This window comes from Castor canadensis, chromosome 9 (assembly GCF_047511655.1).
Source record: "Castor canadensis chromosome 9, mCasCan1.hap1v2, whole genome shotgun sequence".
NCBI classification, from domain to species: domain Eukaryota; kingdom Metazoa; phylum Chordata; class Mammalia; order Rodentia; family Castoridae; genus Castor; species Castor canadensis.
Genome location: NC_133394.1, coordinates 96,494,734 through 96,518,257, shown reverse-complemented (window position 1 = coordinate 96,518,257; position 23,524 = coordinate 96,494,734). Strand labels below are relative to the sequence as shown.

At 35.0% G+C, this 23,524-nt stretch overlaps 1 protein-coding gene across 3 annotated transcripts in view; it reads left to right on the top strand.

Moving 5' to 3' along the window:
* Npffr2 (neuropeptide FF receptor 2) overlaps window positions 1-12,716 on the top strand; it is a 140,755-nt gene extending 128,039 nt beyond the window's left edge. For all 3 annotated transcript variants that reach the window (XM_074042036.1, XM_020152908.2, XM_074042037.1), the window contains exons 3-4: window positions 3,251-3,350; window positions 7,785-12,716. In XM_074042036.1, coding sequence (XP_073898137.1) covers window positions 3,251-3,350; window positions 7,785-8,619 — 935 coding nt within the window. In that variant the 3' untranslated portion in view covers window positions 8,620-12,716. The remainder of the gene's footprint in view (window positions 1-3,250; window positions 3,351-7,784) is intronic.
* The last annotated feature ends 10,808 nt before the right edge of the window (window positions 12,717-23,524 follow it).

Below are 23,524 nucleotides of genomic sequence, written 5' to 3'. Positions count from 1 at the left end.
TGTTCAAGGGATTTCACTGTGGTGTTTCACACATGACTGTATTGTACTTTAATCAAATTAACCCCCTGTATTACTGTCTTTCTCTTCTCCTCCCTGTTATTTTCAAACAGCTTTCAGTGTGTTTTGATATACCATCTTCATACACAAATATAAATATATTTTTATATCTTTTACTCTGTCATTCTCTTTTCCTCTACTACCTCTTCCTAGTTCACTATATATGTATCTATGGTATGTACCTATGATTATGTGTGTACTTATGTACAGATTTAACTTTAGGCCTAGCTTCCACATATGAGAGAAAACACGTGACCTTTGTCTTTTTGAACTTGGTTTACTTCACTTAACATGATCTCCAGTTCTATCCAAACAGCATAATTTCATTCTTCTTTATGACTGAATAAAACCATATTGTGTACATATTCCACACTTTCTCAATCCATTCATCACTTGTTGGGCATCTGGGCCATTTCCACAGCTTGGCTATTATGAATAGGGCTGTAATAAACATGGGTGTGCAAGTGTCTTTGTTTTGTATCATGGCTTACATTCCTTTGGGTATATACCCAGGAGCAGTATTGCTGGATAGTATGGTAATTCTATTTTTAGTTGTTTTTCTTTTTCTTTTTTTTTTTGAAATTCCATACTACTTTCTGCAGTGGTTGCACTAATTTACATTCCCACCAACAATGCATAAGGGTTACTTTTTCCTTGCATCCTCCCCAGCATTTGTTATAGTTTGTGTTCTTGATGGTAGCTATTTTGACTGGAGTGAGGTAAAGTCTCAATGTAATTTTGATTTGCATTTCCTTTACAGCCAGGAATGTTGAGCATTTCTTCACATATTTATTGGCCATTAGTACTTCTTTTGAGAATTGTCTGTTCAGTTGATTTTCCCATTAATCAATTGGGTTACTGTTTTGGGGGAGTTTATGTTTTTTAGCTCCCTGTGTTCTTATCAGATGTGTAGCTGGCAAAGATTTTCTCATTCTGTAGGCTTTCTCTTCAGTCTAATGACTGTTTTCTTTGCAGAAAGAAACTTTTAGTTTGATGTAGTCCCATTTATCAATCCTTTCTCTTATTTGCTGAGCTACTGTCATTCTATTCAGGAAGTTATTGCCTATGCCTATGTTCCAATGTATTCCCTATTCTTTCCTGTAGTAGCCTCACAGTTTTAAGTCTAACATTAAGATCTTTGATCTATTTTTGCATTGATATTAGTTCAGGATAACACAGGAAAGTAGCTAGATATCCAGAATTCCCAGCAGCATTTGATAAGATGCATACATTTTTTCCAGTGTATGGTTTGGTCTCCTTTGTCAAAAAATCAAATGACTTTAGTCACATGGATTTATTTCTGGGTCTTCTGGCTCTGCCATATAGTTTGAAGTCAAGTATTGTGTTATCTCCAGCATTGCTCTTTTTGTTCACCACTGTTTTGACTATTCGAGGTTTTCTGTGCTTCGCTATGAACATTAAGATTGATTTTTCTATCTCTGTGAAGAATGTCATTGGGATTTTGATAGGAATTACAGTAAACATATAGAACATATAGCCATTTTCACAATATTGATTCTGCCAATCTATGAGCATGAGAGATCCCTTCATCTTCTGGTGTCTTTATTTCTTTAATGATTTGTAGTGTTCATTGGGCAAGTCTTTTTCTTTCCTCCTTAAATTTATTCCTAGGTATTTGTTGAGCCTATTGTGAATGGGATTGTTTTCCTGATTTCATGTTTCCCATATGTAGCCTTTATTATATTGAGGTATATTCCTTTGATTCCTAGTATCTTCAGAGCTTTTTATCATTAAAGGATGTTAAATTTTGTCATCTCCTGAGATGATCATGTGATTTTTGTCCTTGATTCTGTTTATATGTTGTATAACATTTGGTAATTTGTGAATATTGACCCATCTTTGTTTCCCTGGGAGGAAACAAACTCAATCATGGTGTATGATCTTTCCTGATGTATTGTTGAATTTGGCTTGCAAGATTTTTACTGGGAATTTTTTAGTCTATGTTTATTAAAGAGACTGGTCTGTAATTCTCTTTTTGTGTGTGTGTGTGTGTGTGTCCCTGTCTGGTTTTGGAATGAGTGCAATACTTGGCTTCATAGAATGAGTTCAGTAGTGTTTGTTTCCTTTCTATTTCATATAAAAATTTGAAGATTATTGGTGTTTGTTCTTCTCTAAAGGTCTGTTACAATCCAGCTTGAATCTGCTAGGTCCTGGGATTTTCTTTCTTAGAGGACTGTTACTTCTTGTTATGGATCTATTTAGGTGGTTTATATCCTCTTAATTTTGATAGGTCAAACATGTCTAGAAATTTATCCATTTCTTCTGTCTTTTTCAGTTTATTTAAATATAGGTTTTTCAAAGTGTTCTCTCTTGATCTTCTGGATTTCATTGGTATTTTGTTGTTACATTTCCCATTTATTAATTTGGGTCTTTTTCTTCCTTTCTAATAAGATTGGTTTTTTATCAATTTTTACTTGCAAGATATTTTCTATAGGCTAAATTTTTTAAATCTGAATGATGTGTAGAATATTTGCAAATAGAAGAATATTATTAATTTCCTTTAATAGTACATGGGGATTTAGAATATCAAGCTTCTATAATAATTTTACTTATTTTATAAATTTTATAGTAATTACATTCTATTTAATTTAAGTAGACTACTTTTGTTCATGCAATCTTTTGGAAGTAGCTATGATATGAATCATCTCATTATGTTATGTATAAATAAATATAATTTATTTGTCCTGTATGTAACTCCTGATTCCTCATAACTTATGAGCTATAGTTCTAAATATCAAAAATAGAATTTTGGACATTTTATTCATTTGGGGACATTATCACATAAAGGCTAATGGTTCAGATTCTGGATACCTATTGCCTGTGTTCAAATTCTGCTAGCTAGCTATGGCAAGGTGTGTGATATTTATGTTGATTACCTTGTCTACACATATTGGGACACTAATAAAGCCTTCAAATACTTGCCATGGGAATTAGATATGTTATTAGATATAAAGCAGTCATTATAGTGCCTTTAATGTAATGATTATTTAAGTTTTGACATTAGTATATTAAAAAAACAGTTCTGGAAAAACTAGTGAAAATACTGGGAAATATTATTCAATGGCTATTATTATGAAAACAGTTTGATTGGTCAATTTCATAACTTTCTGTTCATATATTCAGAGCATAGAATAAAATGATCTTTTCAAAGACTGTTTCATTTCCCTTTCAGGTTGGCCATTTGGAAGCATGATGTGTAAGATCAGTGGATTGGTCCAGGGAATATCAGTTGCAGCTTCAGTCTTTACTTTAGTTGCAATAGCAGTGGATAGGTAAGTCAGCAGCAACTCTGAGTCCAAATAAATGGGCATGTCTGCCACTAATCTACCAGAAAAACATATAATAGAGATTTATCCAAGTCTTCCTCAATAGTACTCATAATACTCAATTCATTAAAAAAAGTCATATTTCTATTAAAGTTCTGATAATAAGAAAACAAAGCCATTGAATTCTCTGAACTTTAAAATGATATAATTAGGGATGGTACAAAATTTTAGCATTTTTCACTTTAGAATCTAGAATTTTCTAGTGGTGGAAATACAAAAGTGCCAAAACTCTGAAATGTTATTAGATTTTAAGATTTAAAAAATCATTAATTTATTCATTCATTTATCCAGTTTGTTGAGAGTTTATAATGTACTTTATACTGGTCAGGTTGTATAGCATCTAAAACAAATGAGATGAAGTGTAGCCTCAGGAGGTCTGCAAGCTGGGGAGTAGACAGACCTATTAAAAACACTTACAAATAATATTTTCTAATAGAGGTCCAGTATATACAGTCATAGTAAGGGAAGAATGACTAATTCTACCTCTTAGGACAAGGAATGGTGGGTTCTAACAGATTCTGCCTGGAAGCGAGGGTGGTGGGGGGGAAGCAAGGGGAGTGGGGGGAAGAGCAGGGGGTAGGGGGAGAAATGGCCCAAACAATGTATGCACATATGAATAAATGAATTAAAAAAATAGATGAGACTTGTCTAAATCTTGAGAGATTACAAATTTACCTTGGGAAGAAAACAGGGAAAAGACATTTTTTGAGACCAGAATCTACAAAAGGCACTTGAAATAAGAGGGCACTTGTCCAAAGGATGGCAGAGGCAGTTCAGCTGGAATAGGGAAGGGGGATGACACATTAGTACACAAAAAGAGGCAACAGTGGATTTTCAATGGGCTTATCTCCAATTTTAAGGAGTGTAGATTTTGTCCTGAAGACAATAGGGAGCTATTAAAGTCTTTCAAGCAGGAGACTAATAACGACATTATAATTTCAGACCCACTGGTAGTTAGAGATTGGACTGGAGTAGTGTGAGATTACAGAAAGGGTGAGCCATTAAGTAACTTTTGTAAGAACACAGATGGGAGAGGATGTACTCATCTATGAAGGCAGTAATGACTGGGACGGAGAGATATTTGGAAGTTAAACTAAACAGTGGAAGATAAAATAACTGAGTGAAACTGGTCCAGTAAAGAACACAACCAACCAGCAACATTATGTGTACATGTTCAAACAAAGAAAAAAGTAAGAGATTTAAGATTGACAATGTGAAATACGATGGAATTGTTGACATCAACTGAAAAAATTGGTAGATTTTATTTTTAATATTAGTCTGTATACATCATTATTTTTAAAACTATTTCTACTCCCTTATAGCTATCCTTATCTCAACTAGCAAAAACCCTTGGTCCTTCCTATTATTGCTTATAGTCTCTCTTCAGCAAAATTAGAGATAAGGGCAAAATAGTTTCTGCTGGGTAGCGAGGGGGAGGGGGGGAGGGAAAGGGTGGGGGGGTAAGGGAAGGGGTTGAGGGAAAGGGGGAGAAATGACCCAAAGATTGTATGCATATATGAATAAAAGAAAAAAAATAAAACTATTTCTAACAACCTATCATGTAGATCATGTTTATTTGATGAAGAGACTAGAATTTAAACATTTTCTCATCACCATATGCTAAAGATTTAAGATTTATCTTAAAATTTGAAGGTTAAGGACCAGGGATGTAGCTTAGTGATAGAGCATTTGCTTTTTCAAGCCACTATACCTTGTTACTACTACTATAATTATACTGAATAAGGTTAATTACACATCTATTTATTAATGCTACTACTATTGAATAGTGCTATTACTAAATTATTATGTTGAATATTTATAATAAATTCTATACTTTAAGTATATAATTACATACATCTACAGCAAATAAAAACTTTAATATCATTTGTATTTCTACTTTAATCTTAAGCTTACCATGTTTACCTCTGCATTACATTTAGTACTTAAATATCTGTATTTTTTTCTGCACTGTTTCTACCATGTCTCCTGAACAGATTTAAAAATAAGCATCAATTCTTATTTTTAAAAATAAATGTGATTAAAATCAATAAACAGTACATATTATATTTATTCATTGGATACCTTTCAGTGATTAAAATAGAATAGGTCAACATAAATCAGCATACATGCATTTCGAAAGCATAAGCTATCAGAAAAACTATGGTTTCATGATGATACGTACAATATGGTGTCATAATGTTTAAAACATTATGGATGCGGACTAACACTGGAAAAGCATAAAAATACAGGAAACTTCAGAATGTCTAGGGAAAGAGGAAGAGTAAGATTGAGTAGATCTGCAAGAGAATTTCAACTGCATCTGTATGTTTAGTTTCTTTTAAAAATAGTACTTTGTGCCAAATAGTTAACATTTAACATTTGTTAAATTTGGATCGCCATAAACAGAAGTACATTAAATTTTTCTCCTAATTTTCATATGTATGAAAAAATTTAAATGAGATTAATTAATAAATAAATGTAAGGATTAATTTATCCTTTGCATGGTGTTATGCTTTGATTTTCAGAGGAATCTTGAATTTTAAATTGTGTTTTACAAATATTTATTTTTTCAAGGAGGTGATTTTACTTTTATTCATTTTTTAAATTTCTCAGATATGACAGCAGTAAAATAAAAATATCATCAACTTGCTATATTTAATAAATGTCCATTCCCAATATTAATAATTACAAAAAGTAAAGCATGATAATTATAATTATAAAAGTGAGTTTCTCATTAGCCATGCAAAATCTTTCAGTGAATTCCCATTCTTCTCTGAATAAAATCCTAACTCTTTAGCCCAATTTAAGTCATTATTATTATATATTTCCACTTAGCATTTCTCAGCAGAGACCATTCTCTTTTGTTCATCTTTGCCTTAATAAATGAAAACAATTTAAACCTCATTAGTTAGTTTGCAAAAGGAGAAAAATGCCTAGACTTGTACCTATGAAATTACTCATAATTTCAAGGATGACGACTAGAAGACTTCACTGATTAGGAAACTAGAAGGACACTTGTAGGTCAAAGAGAAGACCTTACCAAGGAAGGAGTTATAAAGGGTGACAAAACAGCCCAAGCTAACTGGCTGTCTCCTGAAGATGTATCACATCAGTTAATTTGGAATTGTTGCTCAAAAACTTAAAGCTCTACATTTGCCTATCTGCAGATCTGAGAAGTAATAATTTTCAAAAAGTTGCAGTCTTAAAGAGTCATCATGGAAATCAAAGATTAAATGAGTAATAGTTCTATGAAAAATATAAAAAGGTAAACTTGCATCATAGTATGAGCATATTACAATTAATATCAACATCAATAACAACAATAACAAGATCCATAATAAGAAGAGTAGAAAAACGAATCAGGCACATTGTACATATTGATGTTGAATTTTTGTGCCCACCAGAGGACATACAGTGTCAGGAATGTTCATGACTGGGATTCATATCAGAAACTCTGAGACCCTTAAGCTGTGACAGCAATCACCAAAACACTAAGTGGCTTAAAACAAATAATGCTTTAATACTCTTCATGATTCTGTGGCTTTCCTGGGCACATTTGGTTCATTCTCCTGTTCTATGTGTGATACCTGGAATCACTGATGCTGCAGCATTACTCTGGGAACTAAGCTTAGGCTACAAAATTCAAGATGGCCAACCTGTTATCCCCCAGAGACTTTCCCATGTGCTTCTCATTTAATTCAAGCTTCTTGGAACTTGGAAGCTGGCTTTTAAGAGGAATCTTTCTAAAAGGACAAGGATCCAATGTGCATAAAAAGCTTCTGCCTGTATCATGCTTGCTAATATCCTGTTGGCCAAATCATGTTTCATGGCCAAGCACACAGATAATGTGTTGGGGAGTAGCCAAGAATATGAAGTATCAAAGAAATGGTTCATTGATGGCTATTGATTAACAGTCTCACACAGCCCAGTTGAGCTAGGAGTCGACTGAGCATACTGCAGAAGTTAAGAACATGAGCTATGGAGCCAAACTACCTGTGTTAAAATCTTGCATAATAGCAGGCAAGATTTGTACATTTTCTGAATTTGTTTCTTTGTGCTTTAAATAGAAAGGCTTAAAGTAACCCATGCAAACTAATGGAACAGACTGAGCCAGAGTTTTAAGTGACCATATATGCCTGTTACCATTATTAATTTTTATTCATAGTGCCTGATGCGTGTGCTCCATTTACCCAAATTTTCAGTTAAAAATGTATCTCATATTAATTACAGAAAATAACAGTGCATGCCTCACTACTAGAAATGTTTTGTGTTTTTGAGGGGAATATGGATGGAGATCCTTAGTTGCTTAAATAAATTTGATTGATAATTTGGTCAGAAAGTATTAGGCAGTGCCTCATTGATATTTACCTTTAATTGCAGATTCCGGTGTGTTGTCTACCCTTTCAAACCAAAGCTCACTATCAAAACAGCATTTGTCATTGTTGTGGTCATCTGGGTCCTGGCCATCACCATTATGTCTCCATCTGCAGTAATGTTACATGTACAAGAAGAAAAATACTACCGAGTGAGACTCAGCTCCCAGAATAAAACCAGTTCAGTCTACTGGTGCCGGGAGAACTGGCCAAATCAGGAAATGAGGAAGATCTACACCACTGTACTGTTTGCCACCATCTACCTGGTTCCCCTGTCCCTCATTGTCCTCATGTATGGGAGGATTGGGATTTCACTCATCAAGACTGCAGTGCCCCACACAGGCAAGCAGAACCAGGAGCAGTTGCACATGGTGTCCAGGAAGAAACAGAAGATCATTAAGATGCTCCTGACTGTGGCCCTGCTTTTCATCCTGTCCTGGCTGCCCCTGTGGACCCTGATGATGCTCTCAGACTATGCGGCCCTTTCTCCAAATGAACTGCGAGTCATCAACATTTATATCTACCCTTTTGCACACTGGCTCGCCTTTTGCAACAGCAGTGTTAACCCCATTATTTATGGTTTCTTCAATGAAAACTTTCGCAGTGGTTTCCAACATGCTTTCCAGGTCCAGATCTGCCAAAAAGAGGCAAAGCCCAAGGAAGTTTATGTCCTAAGAGCTAAAAACAATGTGGTCATAAACACATCTGGTCAGCTCACCCAGGAACATGCATTTCAAAGCCCACGTGGAGAAAATTTACTGTATAGAGAATGTGCTGAAAACCCCAAACAGGAATTAATGATGGAAGAACTGGGAGAAGCTATCAATGGTAATGAGATTTAAAAAGACCTAGTCCCAATAATCCCAATGCTGCTTTGTGTTATATATTTAAATTTTGTTGCTTTTGTGGCTTTGACTTAATTCCTTTCTAATGTTCTAAAGAAAACAATTACTGAAAGCCCTCTCTTGCAAAAATTTAAGTATACAAAAGTGGACTTTACCATCATAACCAGTCTTATGGCATATAAAATATAGTGATTCACACATTTGCCTGAATAAACCCATTTCTAAGGAACAATTTTCAAAGCCTAGCTTTTCACAACTTACCACTTGTCAAGTGAACCAAGCATGTGGTATATCTTGTAAATCTGTGTGTACACAGACACCCATTTCCCCAAAAGATGACAGGCAGTGCTATGCATGAAAAGGCATTTTGTCAATTCTTCCTTTGATTTTAGATTTAAAAATGTAGATTACACACTTACTGATCTGCTTGTATTTTTTAAATGTACTTAGTTATCTAAGAAATGTGTTGATGAACCCAAAATTGTTACAATGCTGACTCAGGACCCCAACTTGACCTCCTATCAAACAGACTCTCCAAAATAAAGAAACAAATCTCTTAATTATGCAGCAGGTGGCTGATGAATGACGCTTGGCTTTTAAAATGCTTAATCATAGACAGTCAACAATCACCAAAAAAACTCTCATAGAGAGATCAAGAACAATTATTCCAAATTTCCTACTGAGTACATTTTTAAAATCTAGTACCCATGGTGTAATAAGTTAGTACTAGGATAAAATGAAAATTGACAGCCGGTGGTTCATGCCTATAATCATACTTTATAGGCTAAGATTGGGAAGATCATGGTTTGAGGCCAGCCCAGGCAAAAACATTCACAAGGCCCTGAACAGTGTTGTGGGTTTGTCATCCCAAGCTACTTGGGAGGCTGAGATTGGGAGAATCCAGTTATTGGTCAGCTAGGCAAAAAAAGTTTGCGAGGCCCCATCTCGAAGGAAAAATGTTGGATGTGGTGGCATATGCCCATCATCCCAACAATTTGCTGGGGAAGCATAAGATAGAAAGATCACAGTCTAGGCCAGCCTGGGTAAAAATGTGATGACCTACCTCCAAAATAACCAGAGAAAAAAGATGGGAGGCAAGGCTCCTGCTAGCAAGCATGAAGCCCTGAGTTCAAACCCCAGTACTACCAGAAAAAAGAAGAAAGAAAATTGGCAACTCTGAATTCTACTATGTTACAATTATATAATGAGCACTCCAGAAAATTAGATATTATAACAAAATAATTTGGTGAATGAGAATAAATCTATAACCAAGAAACTATTATATTTTTCTAGTTATTTAAGTGGTTTAAGTTGAAAGCTTTTCACCAGGCATTTGAGATATAATTGTTAAGTGTTTATTTTAATTGAACTATAAAATATTATTTCCTGCAGTCAGGGAGGACAACTTATTAAACTTTTAGGCTTAGAATTTGATCTTATATTCCTGATTTAGTGAAATACTATTTATAATTAGTGTACTAAGTCATCAAAGATTATTCGATGGAATCTATACCTTGAGCTAACGTGGAAGAACATTTGACTAGTGCTTGAAACTCAGCCTGTGGTTTCATCTCTCCTCTATCTGCCTTTTTCACCTTCATTTCCCTCATTACTTCTTTTTTCATATCTTTTTTAAAAGTTTATTTTTTGATGGTACTGGGGGTTGAGCTCAGGGCCTCAGGCTTGCTAGACAGGTGCTCTACTACTGAGCCATGCTCCCAGCCGTTTTTGCTACAGTTGTATTTGAGATAAGGTCTTGAATTTATTCCTGAGCTGGCCTAGATAATCCTTCTATTTATGCTTTCCATGTAGCTGTGATGACAGGTACATGCCACCATGTCTAACTTTTATTGGTCGATTGGGGGGAGGGGGGTCTCATGAACTTTTGCCAGGAATGGCTTAGAACCATGATCTTTCAGATCTCCACCTCCTCAGTAGCTAGAGTTAAAGGCATGTGCTACAGTGACTGGCTCCTTCATTGCCTCTTAATGGCCATGAAATTCTCACTGAGTCGTACTCTGATATTCAGTCTTTGATCTTTCAGTTCTTTCTATAGTTGGAAAAAATTAAACTGAGTTGGTCAGCCTAGATTGTTGTGTGCTTTTCATTTATTACTTTTTCTCTGCTTTATCCCCTAATTTGCCTTCTCATCCTTTGTTTATTTGAAAGTCATTTCTCTCAGAAAGTCTGTCTGCATTCTTACAACAGCAGTTATTACTCCTGATCCCCGTGTATCACCTCTATGACAACCTACCTTGTATTTAATTGTTCTGTCTTATGTTTATAGTTAGAATATACAGTACATTTCTCAAGGGCAAGATGAATTAGGCCCTAATCATCTTTCAGGTTCTCTACAGTGTGAATTGTAGTCATGAGCAGGCAATACATCCATGCTAGATAATTGCCACAGGCAAAAGTCATTTGTCAGTTTGTGTAACAGGAATGTCTCGGCTTGAACAAGGAGATTTTTGCACACTATTCTAACACACCTAGAATCTGAGAGCTTTTCATTTTTATTTTATATGTAAACTGGAACAACAAAGGAAAAGATGTAGAGAACTAAAATGTCTTGAACATGTATACTCACTTACAATTTGGATTCTGGAATCATATAGAATTTGTTACTTGTTATGTTAGGACTGTACAAATACATTTTCTGTGTCTAAATTTTCTCATCTATAAGATGAGAATAACAGTTCTTTCTATTTGATATGCTGAGTATTAAATGATGGGAAGGGGGAAAGCTTATAAAATAAAAATCAAATAACTATCATTTATTAAGGACTAAAGTGCTGTTGGCTAAATAGTTTTTTCCTTGGTTGTTCCAGTTTATATATAAAATAAAAAGCTCTCCATTTCTCTTTATATACTAGCTCTCTTATACCCTTCAGAGCTCAATTCAAACCTCAACTGAGCATTCCTGTTTTCTTCATAGCAATTCTCATTATCTCTATCTTGAAAATTCATTTAATTGCTTGTTTATTGTCTATATCACTTATGAAAAAGTAAACTCCAGAGCAAGGATTTCTTTTTCTTTCTCTCTCTCTCTCTTTCTTTCTTTCTTCGTTCCTTCCTCCCTCACTCCTTCCCTTCCTCTTTCTTTCTTTCTTTCTTTCTCTCTCTCTTTCTCTCTTTCTTTCTTCTTTCTCCCTCCTTCCTTTCTCCTTCTTCTTCTCGCTGTCTCTGTCTCTCTGTCTCTGTCTCTCTCTTTCTTTCATTTTTGAGATGGGGTTTCACTATGAAGACCAGGGTGGCTCAAACTTGCCATTCCTCTGAGCCTCCTGAGTGCTGGGATATAAGTGTATACACCTGGCTTTATTTTTCATTTTATCTCCAGCACCTATGAAAGTGCTTGGTATATAATAGACAAATGACAAATATTTGGTGAGCAAAACCAATTAAATAGTTGCAAATGTTTTCCAGTTTTTAATTTGCTCAAAACATAAATGAATCATATTTTCAGAAATTGAAGATAACTCAGAATATAATGAAATATTAGATAATATCGCAAAGCAGATGAAGTAAATGAAAATCATTCCTTATCCTGCTACTACCTAGTAATAGCCATTCCTGCTGTCACTTGGGGCGTGTGTGCTTGCTTTCTGTAATAAGGTTATGATTTTGGGTAATATATAAACTTTTCATCTACTTAGTATATCAAGAATGTTTCGATGTTGTTTAAGAGTCTCCTAAATATTTCACTCATTTCAATGCCATTCCATTATTTGTTAAATCTCTATGTGGCTATAAATGTGGGTTTTTTCCTATTATTATAAAATTATACAATTATGTATACCTTGCTTAATAATGGGCATATTTATAATGATCTTGAAATAGACTTCTAAGAAATGCGATTGCTTGGCCAAAATGCATGTACAATTTTCAATGTTTTAATATATATCGTCAAATATCTCATTAAAAAATTTAAAAACATTTGTATCTATGTTTGTGGTATAAGAGAGCTTATTTATATATCCACTCAAATGCTGCACATTCTATAAAACTTGTTTTTCTTGCCACTTTGATAAACAAGAACTTATAAACTCATATTTACTGTTTTTCATTGTTGTAAGACTGAACATTAAAAATAAACTTTACTCAACTTGATTAATTGCTATTCATCTTCACTTATATTCACTTGCTTTTCTTGTTAAATATCCTGTTGGTGTCCTTTGTCTAGATTTCCATTAGATTTTTTTTTATCTCAGTGATTTGTAAAAGTGCTTACTAATTCAGATGAATAATTCTTGACTATTGAATAGAGTTCAATACTTTTCTCCATTTGATATGTACCTGTGTGTGTATGTATACATAAATATAAAGGTAAAGGCTAAGTTACTGCATCAAAGTTCCAAAACTTCAGTAGTTTAAAGAAAATAGGTATTTGTGTGTTTCTCGTAAAGCTGTGTGATATCAATAGTTCAGATAAGTGGAAAACTTATGTAAGAACCCAGGTTTCTTCCATCTGATCATTCCTCTATCCCCCAGAGCAGGAATCAGCAAACTGCCATCTAATCTGGTCTGCCATCTGTTTTGGTAAATAAAATTACATGTGACACAGTTCTGCCAACTTTTTTTTACATTATATATGACTGCTTTTGTGCAACGATAGAACAGTTAGTAGTTGAGACAGTGACTGTACAGTTCTCAATGTCTAAATAGATAGATTTGCTATCTGAACAATTCTAGAAAAGTTGCAAACCCCTACCTTAGTCATGGTCACAACTGATCAGTGAGCACATCCATGTATGTGCTCATGGAAAGGGAACATGGAAAAGGAAAGGAGGAACTCCACAGTAAATAACTTGTCTTGAAGTTAGAGACACCTGGAAGGAGCACAGTCATTTCCACTTACACACAGTCTGGTAATAGATGTCAGATGGCCACACCAACCTTCCAGGGGACCTGGGAAATGTTGTCATTAGTTGAGCAGACATATGTTCAAACTAAAATTCTATTGTTATGTAAAAGAAAGAATTGATTTTAAAATTTTTACATGGTTGAAGCCACTAAATTTTACATTTTTTATATCAACCTTAGTTTTGCCTTTAGGATATACTTTCAAGTCTTAACACAAGATATTTGCCTCTGTGTTAATTCCCAAAATAGACTCCCTCCCCTAAAGACATCTGTGCATGAGTCCCTGTTGCCTGTGACTATGTCACTGTACTTGGCAAAAGGACTTTGCAGTTTGATTAAGGTAATAATATAGACATGAGACATCATCCTGAATTACCAGGTGTCCAGGATAATCCTAACAATACTTACAAGCAGAAGGAACAGCAGAGGGAGACCTGACCACAGAAGAGATTGGAGTGATCCAATGTGAGACCCTCTGTCTTTTGAGATGAAGGAAGGGGACACATACTAATGACTGAGTGGTTTTTAGATGACAGAAAAAGCAAGGAAGTAGAGTTTTCCTCTATTCTAGGGCTTCTAAAAGGTACACAGCTCTGTCAATTACCTGTTTTTTTTTCTTTTTTTCCCCTTTCTTTTATTTTATCTGGTGCTGGAGATTGAACTAAGGGCCTCATGTGCTAGGCAAGCAGCAGAGGATATTTTTGAGCAAAGTGTTGTATGTATGGCCTGTTTGCATCTGGTTATTTATGGTAAAGTTCAAGAGGAAGGAGCTAAATTAAGAAAAGAACTGTTAAAAATAAATAAAGGGAATATGATGATCTGGGAAATTCTCAGTCTATCCAAACTGCAAAAGATGATAAAATTGAGTCACTCTCAGGAAACCATGCTCTATGGGGAAATGTCAGGGTATGACTGGAACAATGTGTTGCTAGACAACTGAAATATCAGCATATTCAGAGAGTAAGCACATGCCTCAGATGCTCTGCCTTCTTAGCAGAAGCCAAAAAGAAGATGGCATTACCTTTGAAAGATCTGTTGAGGAGTTTCTTATCTCATAGAGTGTATCCCATGACATGTGTGGGGCTTCAAAGTTGTTAAGAATGTTTTATCAACAGAAAAATGCCAGATTAGACTGAAGGCAACAGAGAGGGAATGAAGTAAAAGAAGCGGCCAGAACCCCAAACTCTACAAGCAAGAAATGGGCTGTAAAGGTGTTAAACCACAGACAGGTGGTATCTTTAATCAATAGGAAAGGATGACATTGGGGGCAGAGCCAAGAGCACAGAAGGCAGTGCCATGAGCCATAAGCCACAGAGGACTATTCTTAGGCCTTGTTACCTAGAGGAATTTGTCTGACTGGGTTCCAAACTCCTTGAGATTAGGTAACCCATATGTTTTCTCCCTTTTGGGGCAGGAATGTCTACAACTATCTTTCTAGTCCTGTCCCACCATTGTATTTGGGAGTCAGCTTTAGTTCCACAGGTTCACAAGTGGAGAGGAATTACCACCACTACGTTTGTGGTACTTTCTTATGGCAGGAATACAAACTAATAGGCTTCCTTTAAAAAAAAAATAATTCTTTCTTGGATTTTTTTGAAGTTTATTATTATAAGAAAAAATACAGTTTTTACAATACTTAGCTTTTTATTTCAGTGATTTCTCTAGTTTATTTTCTAACTAGTTAAGGAGATCTAGTTAAGACAATACTGTCTCTCCTAGGCAATGTTTATTGAGCGTCTGGCTTTCACAGCCTCAGCTGGTAGTTGCAATGCTGCTACCTCACTGAGGGATCACGCTGGGGTGCATTTCCTTCCTCTGAAGAGTGAGCACTGGGGGTCAGTGCATGTGGATTATACCATGTACTGATTGAGCAATGTTTAGTTCAGCAAAACGGATATCAAATTATATAAACACCTAAATAAAACTTTAGCTCTATTGAACCTATGCATGAAGTTGCAATCTGAAGACTATAAGAAGCCATGTGAATTTCAGAATAGACATAAGCTTTGTGTTTTACAGTTTTCATACAGTATGGAAAGAGGATCCTTAGTGTCTTTTTAGTGGCTAATGCCTGGCATGGCACAGAGGCAGTGTAGTGTGGTAGTTAGGACCATAGATATTGGGGCAGGATATGTAGTTCAAATTAAGGATTCACTGCTTGCTACCAGTTGCATGAGCCTGTGTAAGGTATGTAATCTCTCTGTGCATTAGTGTCCTCATCTGTAAAAAGAATAGTGGTTCTAATTCACAAATGAGTTACATGACATAAAGCATTTGAAACAATGATTCATCTGATATCATGTTTGTAATTTGTCACACATACTACACGTTCAGGTGGGAAAAGCCAAATTTTTAAAATATAGGATAAGAAAATAAAAGTAAAACTGAAATCAGAGTTTTAGACCCCCCCAGGCCCAAACTCCTGGGATTCCACATGTCAGGTCTGGCCACTCACACCTGTATGCCAAATAAAGAGGCATGGTGAAGGACAGAGAACAGAGGTTTTACATAACAGCCATGGGAGGACAGCACTTCAACCCATCTTCAGCCAACTTCAGGGTATGGTCATGAGCTGTGGATTTAAATAGACAAAGAACTGGGAGCAAGGGAAGAGATGTATGCATAACTATTAAACAGTTCTCGTCAAGGTGTGTTCTGGGGGATCATTATCTCAGTCCTTGTTTTTGGAGGTGTTCTAGAGAAGTTATTCACACTGATCCTGGGAGGTTCTGATGTTTCCTTTCTTTGGGGCAGTTTCCTCCACCCCTTCTTGCAAACATGTTATAGATCAGTCCTGTCCTTCCTGGAACCCAAGGTGACCTTAAGATGAATGGCTTAGGCAAAGACAGATACAAAATGGACACAGGGATGCCAAGCTTTTGTCTTGCTTGGCAATTTGTTATGACTTGTTAATTTGTCATCCCAAGTGAGGAGATAGTGCTTTTTAGCAAAATTAGTCTAAGTACCTGTTATAAAGTGAGGGTTTTTTTTTTTGCCTAATGGACCGGTCCTAAGTAGGGACATAAGCTTTTGCCCAGTTCACATAGTGATTGAGGTACAGAAGATGACATAACAGTGGCATTCAAACACTAATTGAAGATAAAATGTAATATATATATATATGTAATATATATATATATATATATATATATATATATATATATATATATATATATATATATATACGCATATATACCTATATATATGCGTGAGGAATTCAAGCCTGCAGGAATTATAGTGAGCTAGAAATGAACAAGAACAAGAACTATGTATCACTGTTCCAGGTGTGTGCTTTCATTTATTGCTTTTGTTTTTATACTGTGAACTTTTGAGAGCAAAGAACCTGTTTTTAAAAGTCTTTGTATCTTTAGAGCACAATATGTTACCATGAGCATGTAGCTAAATAACAATTGATTTTAAGCAAATTCAATGCCAAAACAAGTGTTTTTACTTATGAATATATAGCCTAATTTAATTTTCATTGCCTCTTAGATAAAACATCATGGTCTGTAATTGTGAATTAGAATGAAATAAATACAACTTTTCCCCAATAAATTCTTGGTTTGCTATTAAATATTTCTTATAAAGAAACATATTTGAATTACTGGGGAACTAACAATGGTGCTTTTTCTTTCATTGTAAAATTCCAAGTTTTAATGACAGTGAGTAAAATTTCAGGTAATGAACTTTACTGAAAATTATATTAATAACATTTTTCTTTAATCAGTTATTTAATATAGATTCTAATTTACTGAAAAATATTTTTTAAAACCTAATATCTCTGTTTTTAATGGTGCTTGGGTTTGAACTCAGGGCCTACACCCTGAGCTACTCCACCTACCCTATTTTTGTGATGGGTTTTTTTCAAGATAGGGTCTTGTGAACTATTTGCCCAGGCTGACTTTGAACCGTGAGCCTCCTGATCTCTGCCTCCTGAACATCTCTATCTTTTAAATAGCACAAAAGAATAGTTGCTCATTTAAAAAATCAGTCATATGGTATTATCTATTCTGTATGAAATTTCTTCAGACAAGATCAAGTAATTCTTATTATGTTTCCTGAATTAAGGATGTCAAACCAAATATCACTTGTGGTGCTACAAGTATTGACTCATGAAGCTCTTTAAATCTTCCCAGCATCACCTTTTGGTAGCCATTAGCATTGAAATGAGGAACTGATTTCACAGGCATACAGGGCATTGCCCAAGGTCACATAACACATGAGAAATGGAGCCATATTTAACCTATGTCAGCATTTAGTGAGTATTTATCATATGCCTGGCATTGTGCTAAACTCTTAACAGGCTTATTTCACTGAATCCTTACAAACTAGGAGGAAGGTATTATCATTATCTACCATTTTAGGCAAAATGGAAGCTAAAGCTTAGAAATATCAAGTGTGAACATAGAGAAGTAATTAAAAATGGTTTTGGAATCCTGACTCTGACTTATAGATGTCAGGTGCTAAAACTCAATGTCATATAGTTCCTCATTATTGCTTATAACCAAAATAACATTACAAAGATGACTGGACAGCACTCCTGTGCTCTTGCATTTATATAAAACTCTCTCTTGCTAATAGACTTTGTCTTTCTTTTCTGTGGACTGTAAAGCAGCAAGCAGCCTTAACTCCTCCAGTCTCAAGGAACTGAGCCTTTTGAAATGATTTGATTCACATAACTAAAATACAGTGATGAGTGTAATTTCATATGTAACAAGGTTCTTATGATCAATTTATGTAAAGGATCTGTCTTTTTCAATTTTATTAGTCAATATTTTTCAGATTTTGTGTTCTTTGCAGTCCAAATTAAGTCACATGCCTCTCAGTGAAGGTCATGACTAAGATAATGGTCATGTGGCCACATCTGAAAAAGAGGGGGAAGTTCTGACCCACACATTCCACATGAGCCAAGCAAGGAATTCCTAAGAAGAAAACTGAAACATAGTATTGGTATCCAAAAGAAAGAAATGGATATTGGGTATGAAAAATTCAATAAACTCCACATTATACCAGGGTTTAATGAAACCAAACTTCTTTCTAAATATTGGATTATGAAAATTCCTCTACAACCACTAAAATAAAACACAACCACTAAAGATATACTTAAGCCACTTTCCAAATGCGATAATACAAATCCATGTTCAGCAACTGAATCTAGCTCCAGGTCCCTATTTCATAGTGACTGATCAACTTTTGATCATGGGTCTTTATATCATGCAACAAATGGTAATAATAACTTGAACAATTCCCCCAAAAGAAGTATGGAATTATTAAAGGAAAAATACAAATCATAAAATCATTACATGGGTAAGGCAAAAAAACATAAAGTGACTTCTTGTTTTTCATATACTCCATAGCCAATCTGGAGAATCCTTACTAAAGGGATGGCATGATAAAAACAGCCCAATTCTTGCTGACATGGGTTGGGGAGAACCATCTGAGAATTACACCTGTCTGGTAGCAATCGTACTTCTTTGATTATTTGACACATGTTTTTTATCTCCCCATAGTCTTAGAAGTCAATGAACAGTGAGCAAACCCATAGGTCTTCTCAAGCCAAGAATCTTGGGCCTGTCTCTTAATATCAAGCTGTTTCCATTCTCTTTATTCCTTAAATCAATGAGCCACTTGCAACATCTCACTTATACCAATCTATTTCATATTACTTGGGTTTCTTTGTGTTCTCAGTGATAGAAACTGAATTTAAACCTGCTTTTGAAAAGAAGGAAATGTATTAACTAATGACACCTAAATGTTCTCTGGTACTCAATTCAAATGTGACTCCTAGGTGCCCAAAGAGTAGCATCTGTCTACATCTATCTCTTAACTCTGATATCGCTGTGCTGGCTAAATTTCCAGGCACATTCTCTAGTAGCATCTAAGACTCATATCTTAAAATCTGGGAAACTTTTAACAGAAAGAGTGCTTCTCATATTTCCCAAATAATTTTAATAGAAATCTGAGAATCAGGTCCTACTGTACTGGATTTTGGCACATACACGTCTTATGATAAATTATTTTGTCTAGGGAGATAAAACTTCATTCCTATATCTAAGAAGTGAAATTATTCCCACACAAATCATATGGTCTTAAAATGGAGGCAGGGATGACCTGCAAGACACACACACTCATGTCTAAAAATTTACTACTAGGAAACTGGAAATTAATGCTGATGATAAGTACATATAAGCAATTTATGTCTCTAGCATACAGCTTCTTCAGTGTGTAACTCTATACAATCCTTAGAATAATGGTCCCTACATGGTAATGAAGATGGATAATAATTTATCATGTAAACATAGTAAGTTTTGCTCTTAAATGGGCATTTATCCATACATTGTGCACTATTTTTAACTCCCAGCACTAAAACCATCAGGCATAGTCCCAAAAGCTGTATAATTTGATGGAAATATAAAACCTGTCCAGTATTTCACTTTTCCAGCAATCGTAATAGTTTTGATGCAACTGGTGCCCTTCTGTGATGCTGAGGATCTGACTTCATTGTTCCTGAAGGTACACATATGAAGGGAGAAAATATTAGAAATTTTAGAATAGTGCTGGCAATAATAATAGTGGCAAAATCCAAAATGTCAGTCATGACCCTGTGATGTGTGAAGTTGCTCAGTCTGAGTTGCTTTTGACTTCCTGGAGAGAATAATTCATAATAAATCACACAGGCTCCTGTTGTCCTTTCAAAGATTCCAGTTTAAGCCATTTAGACCATCTGAGTCTCTACGTAGCATGAAGTAAGTAATTAATAAGTGATATTATCTTAGTTGAATACTGGTCTAAGAATGGTACTAAGGAAAATTCTGTTCATTGAAGTCATTAATCCATTTTGAAAGAGGATTTTTAAAAAGAATCTTCAAGGCCTGCCTGACCTAATAATAGTGACCCTGGATTAGGATCTTACTAAATTCCACATAATATGATAAGCACTTTACATTCCTTATTGCCTTTAATTCCCCTCAATAACTGCACAGTATCCATTTCTCATCTGAGAAAAATGAGGCCCAGAGAGGCCAAATAAGGTCATTATCCAAATAAACTTGAAACTAATATGTAAGCTCAGAATGCCTTAGGCCAAAACCTGTGAAAGTAACCAATTTGTTAAAAGACCTTTTAAGAATTGTTGCCTGCAGGAAAACATGTCTCCTTGAGCAAAGGCTGCATTATTTCTGACTCCAGGCAGTTTGGTGTTGATAAAGAACACAAGCTGATCCTTGAAGCATTAGGTTTTAGCTGCTCCACCCTAGCTACATAACTGCAGGTTATTCACTAAACTATTCCATGACTCATTTTCCCTGTTGTTGAAAGAGAAATAATACTTTTATCACATCAGTTATAAAAACTAATGCTGTGTCTGATACATACAGAAAATTATGGCTATTATCAGCATAAATTGAAAATTATTTCAACTTGAGCTGATTTGTGTATAAAGGCTAAAGATAAAATGGAACAAAAATAGTGATCAAGTCTGCCAATATTGAAAGCCATAAATAGGCTTATTAGAAAGTAAATAAATGCTAATAGGTTTTTTTTTAGGGGGGTACTGGGATTTGACCTCAGGGCTTACACTTGCTAGGCAAGTGCTCTACTATTTGAGTCACAGTGGAAGCCCTTTTTGCTTTAGTTATTTTTCTGATAAGGTCTTGAGTTTTTACCTTGGACTAACCTTGGACTGCAATCCTCCTACCTATGCCTCCCTTGTAGCTGAAATTACAGCCAACTACCACCATGCCTGGTTTGTTGGTTGAGATGGGATCTCATTGTTTGCCTGAGTTGGCTTCAAACCATGATTCTTCCAATCTGTGCCTCCCAAGTATCTGGAATTACAGATGTGAACCATCACTCCTGGCTGTTTTCTAGTCTTAAGAACTTAAAATTAATAATGTTCTTATTAGAGTCCATCTTGGAATTATTCAAAGAAGTTTTTCATCTTTTTATTTAAGAAATTTCAGTTTTCTAGAGAACACAGAGCTTTTTAGGCTCAGATGATTCTTTTTTGACTCAGTGTTTTGTAAGATTCATATTCATAAGAAATAAAGAGTAGATATGTCATTAGGTATATACTTTAAAGTGCTATTTATGAAGGCAATTTTATGGGAGCTGGAAAATTACAAGTTATCTCTGTGAGGTAACATTACTTGAGAAAATATACTATTGTGGAAGCAATTTAATACAAAATTCAAGTTCTCAAACTATCAGAAATAACACTGTAAATTACTCTAAGGGATCTAAAACAATAAAAGCATATGCAGAATCTCTGTAAGTGAAAAAATCATGTCTTTAACACTAGAAAATAAGGACTCATTCAACTCTAAAACAAGATAAAGTCAATTTTAGGAAATGGGTCATTAATTCAGAGACTAAGCATGTCATCATAGTCTCATGTTAATCAAATTTGATAACATTCATTAGCTATAACTTTGATAACTGAACTATCTATGGCAAAATATATCATTTAAAATGTCGTATATATGCATAAATATTCACTTTAAGAAGTGAATTATGTCATTGTTCACCATGGTCCACAGAAAACAAAAAATGGAGTAAAATGGTTCAAATAATAGAGATTTTAATGAAAATGTCCCAGTGATATGATGTCAATAGTAAAATATATTGTAGTGAAACAAGGTGTCAAGTTTGCCACTGAAAAACTGGGTGACTTTTTGACAAATTACTCAGCCCTCTGGAAGGCTTGCCATAATTGTGCATAACCAGTATCTCCCTTTGGTGAAATGTGTAAATGGTCACAGAATATTAGAATCTGAAAAATCTGCCTTTAGAGGCACCAAACAGAGCTCTTTTATTTTCTGGGAAAAAAACCAGTTACAGTTAACTCAGAAAGACCATGGTACTAAACATAATTCACTTTCCTAAAGCATTTGATTATATTAACCACATTTTTTCCTACATTATCTTATTTTCAAAATGTCATGAAGAAGGAAGGCTTTTAGTTTATAAGCCAAAGCTTGGAGGCACTAGAATAGTTGGTTGTGACCTACTCATACAGCTAATAATTTGTATATAGTTCAAACTCTATTTGAATTTTAAGGATAGAAAAAGGAAAAAAAGAGTAAAATTACAACAGAATTATTTAAGTTAAATCTCTCCAACTACTAAGATTAAATTAGAATGGAAAACAAGAAGATATTTTCATCAACAGAATGAGTTTTCACTGGTCTAGTTATATATTGATGCCAGACCTAATCTAATCTTCCTGAAGTTACTAGTCTTTCATGTGTTTTAACTAATTTGTGAGCATGTTACAACTTCAAAAAGCAGTGTGTGTGTGTGTGTGTGTGTGTGTATGTGTTGGGGGAGATGCAATATTAACATGTGGCAGAGAATCTTCACAGGCTTTTCAAACTACAGGTGAAAGGGGTGAGGGCTGAATGCTGTAGAGGCAGTCTACTTAAGAGTGGATCCAGCCTAGCCTGGTGCTCCATGTCAGGTATACTGAGTGCACTTGAGTGTCCTCACATCTTCAGACATCTCAGTTCTGTCTCAATGACATCTAAGCTGGTATCAAATAGTTTACAAACCTGGATTTCTGATTAAAAACACTAGTAACCTTTGGGGGGGGAATTAGTTTTGATGTTAAAGGGTAAAAATGCAGTAATAGAGAGAAGTTCTATAGCTGAAGAAGGACAGGAATGAAAAGAGGAGAGAGAGGGAGTGTAAAAGTGGAAGCATTCCTCTAAAGAGATATTTTAGAAAACCAAGTATTTCCTTGATTATCAAATAAAACTTGCTTTTTTAGAGCACCTGCTCCCATGTTTAAAGAGTAACTTATATGGCAAAGAGTCTTCGGTTGTGCACTGGGAGGCCATTTCACCAGTACTGTTACTCCTGCATCTTTACTCTTCTTATGGCTTCTTTTATAAGGACAGAGCCTTACTCAACTCTGAGTTGTCTGTCATGCCCTTATTAAAGTGCTCATTCATCTCTAGGTTGGGCTACCCAGAAGTCTTCAGTGCTAGGAGGAGACAGGTTTAATACCATTGCATCTGTTGTTGAGAGTATCTCAAATTAATTA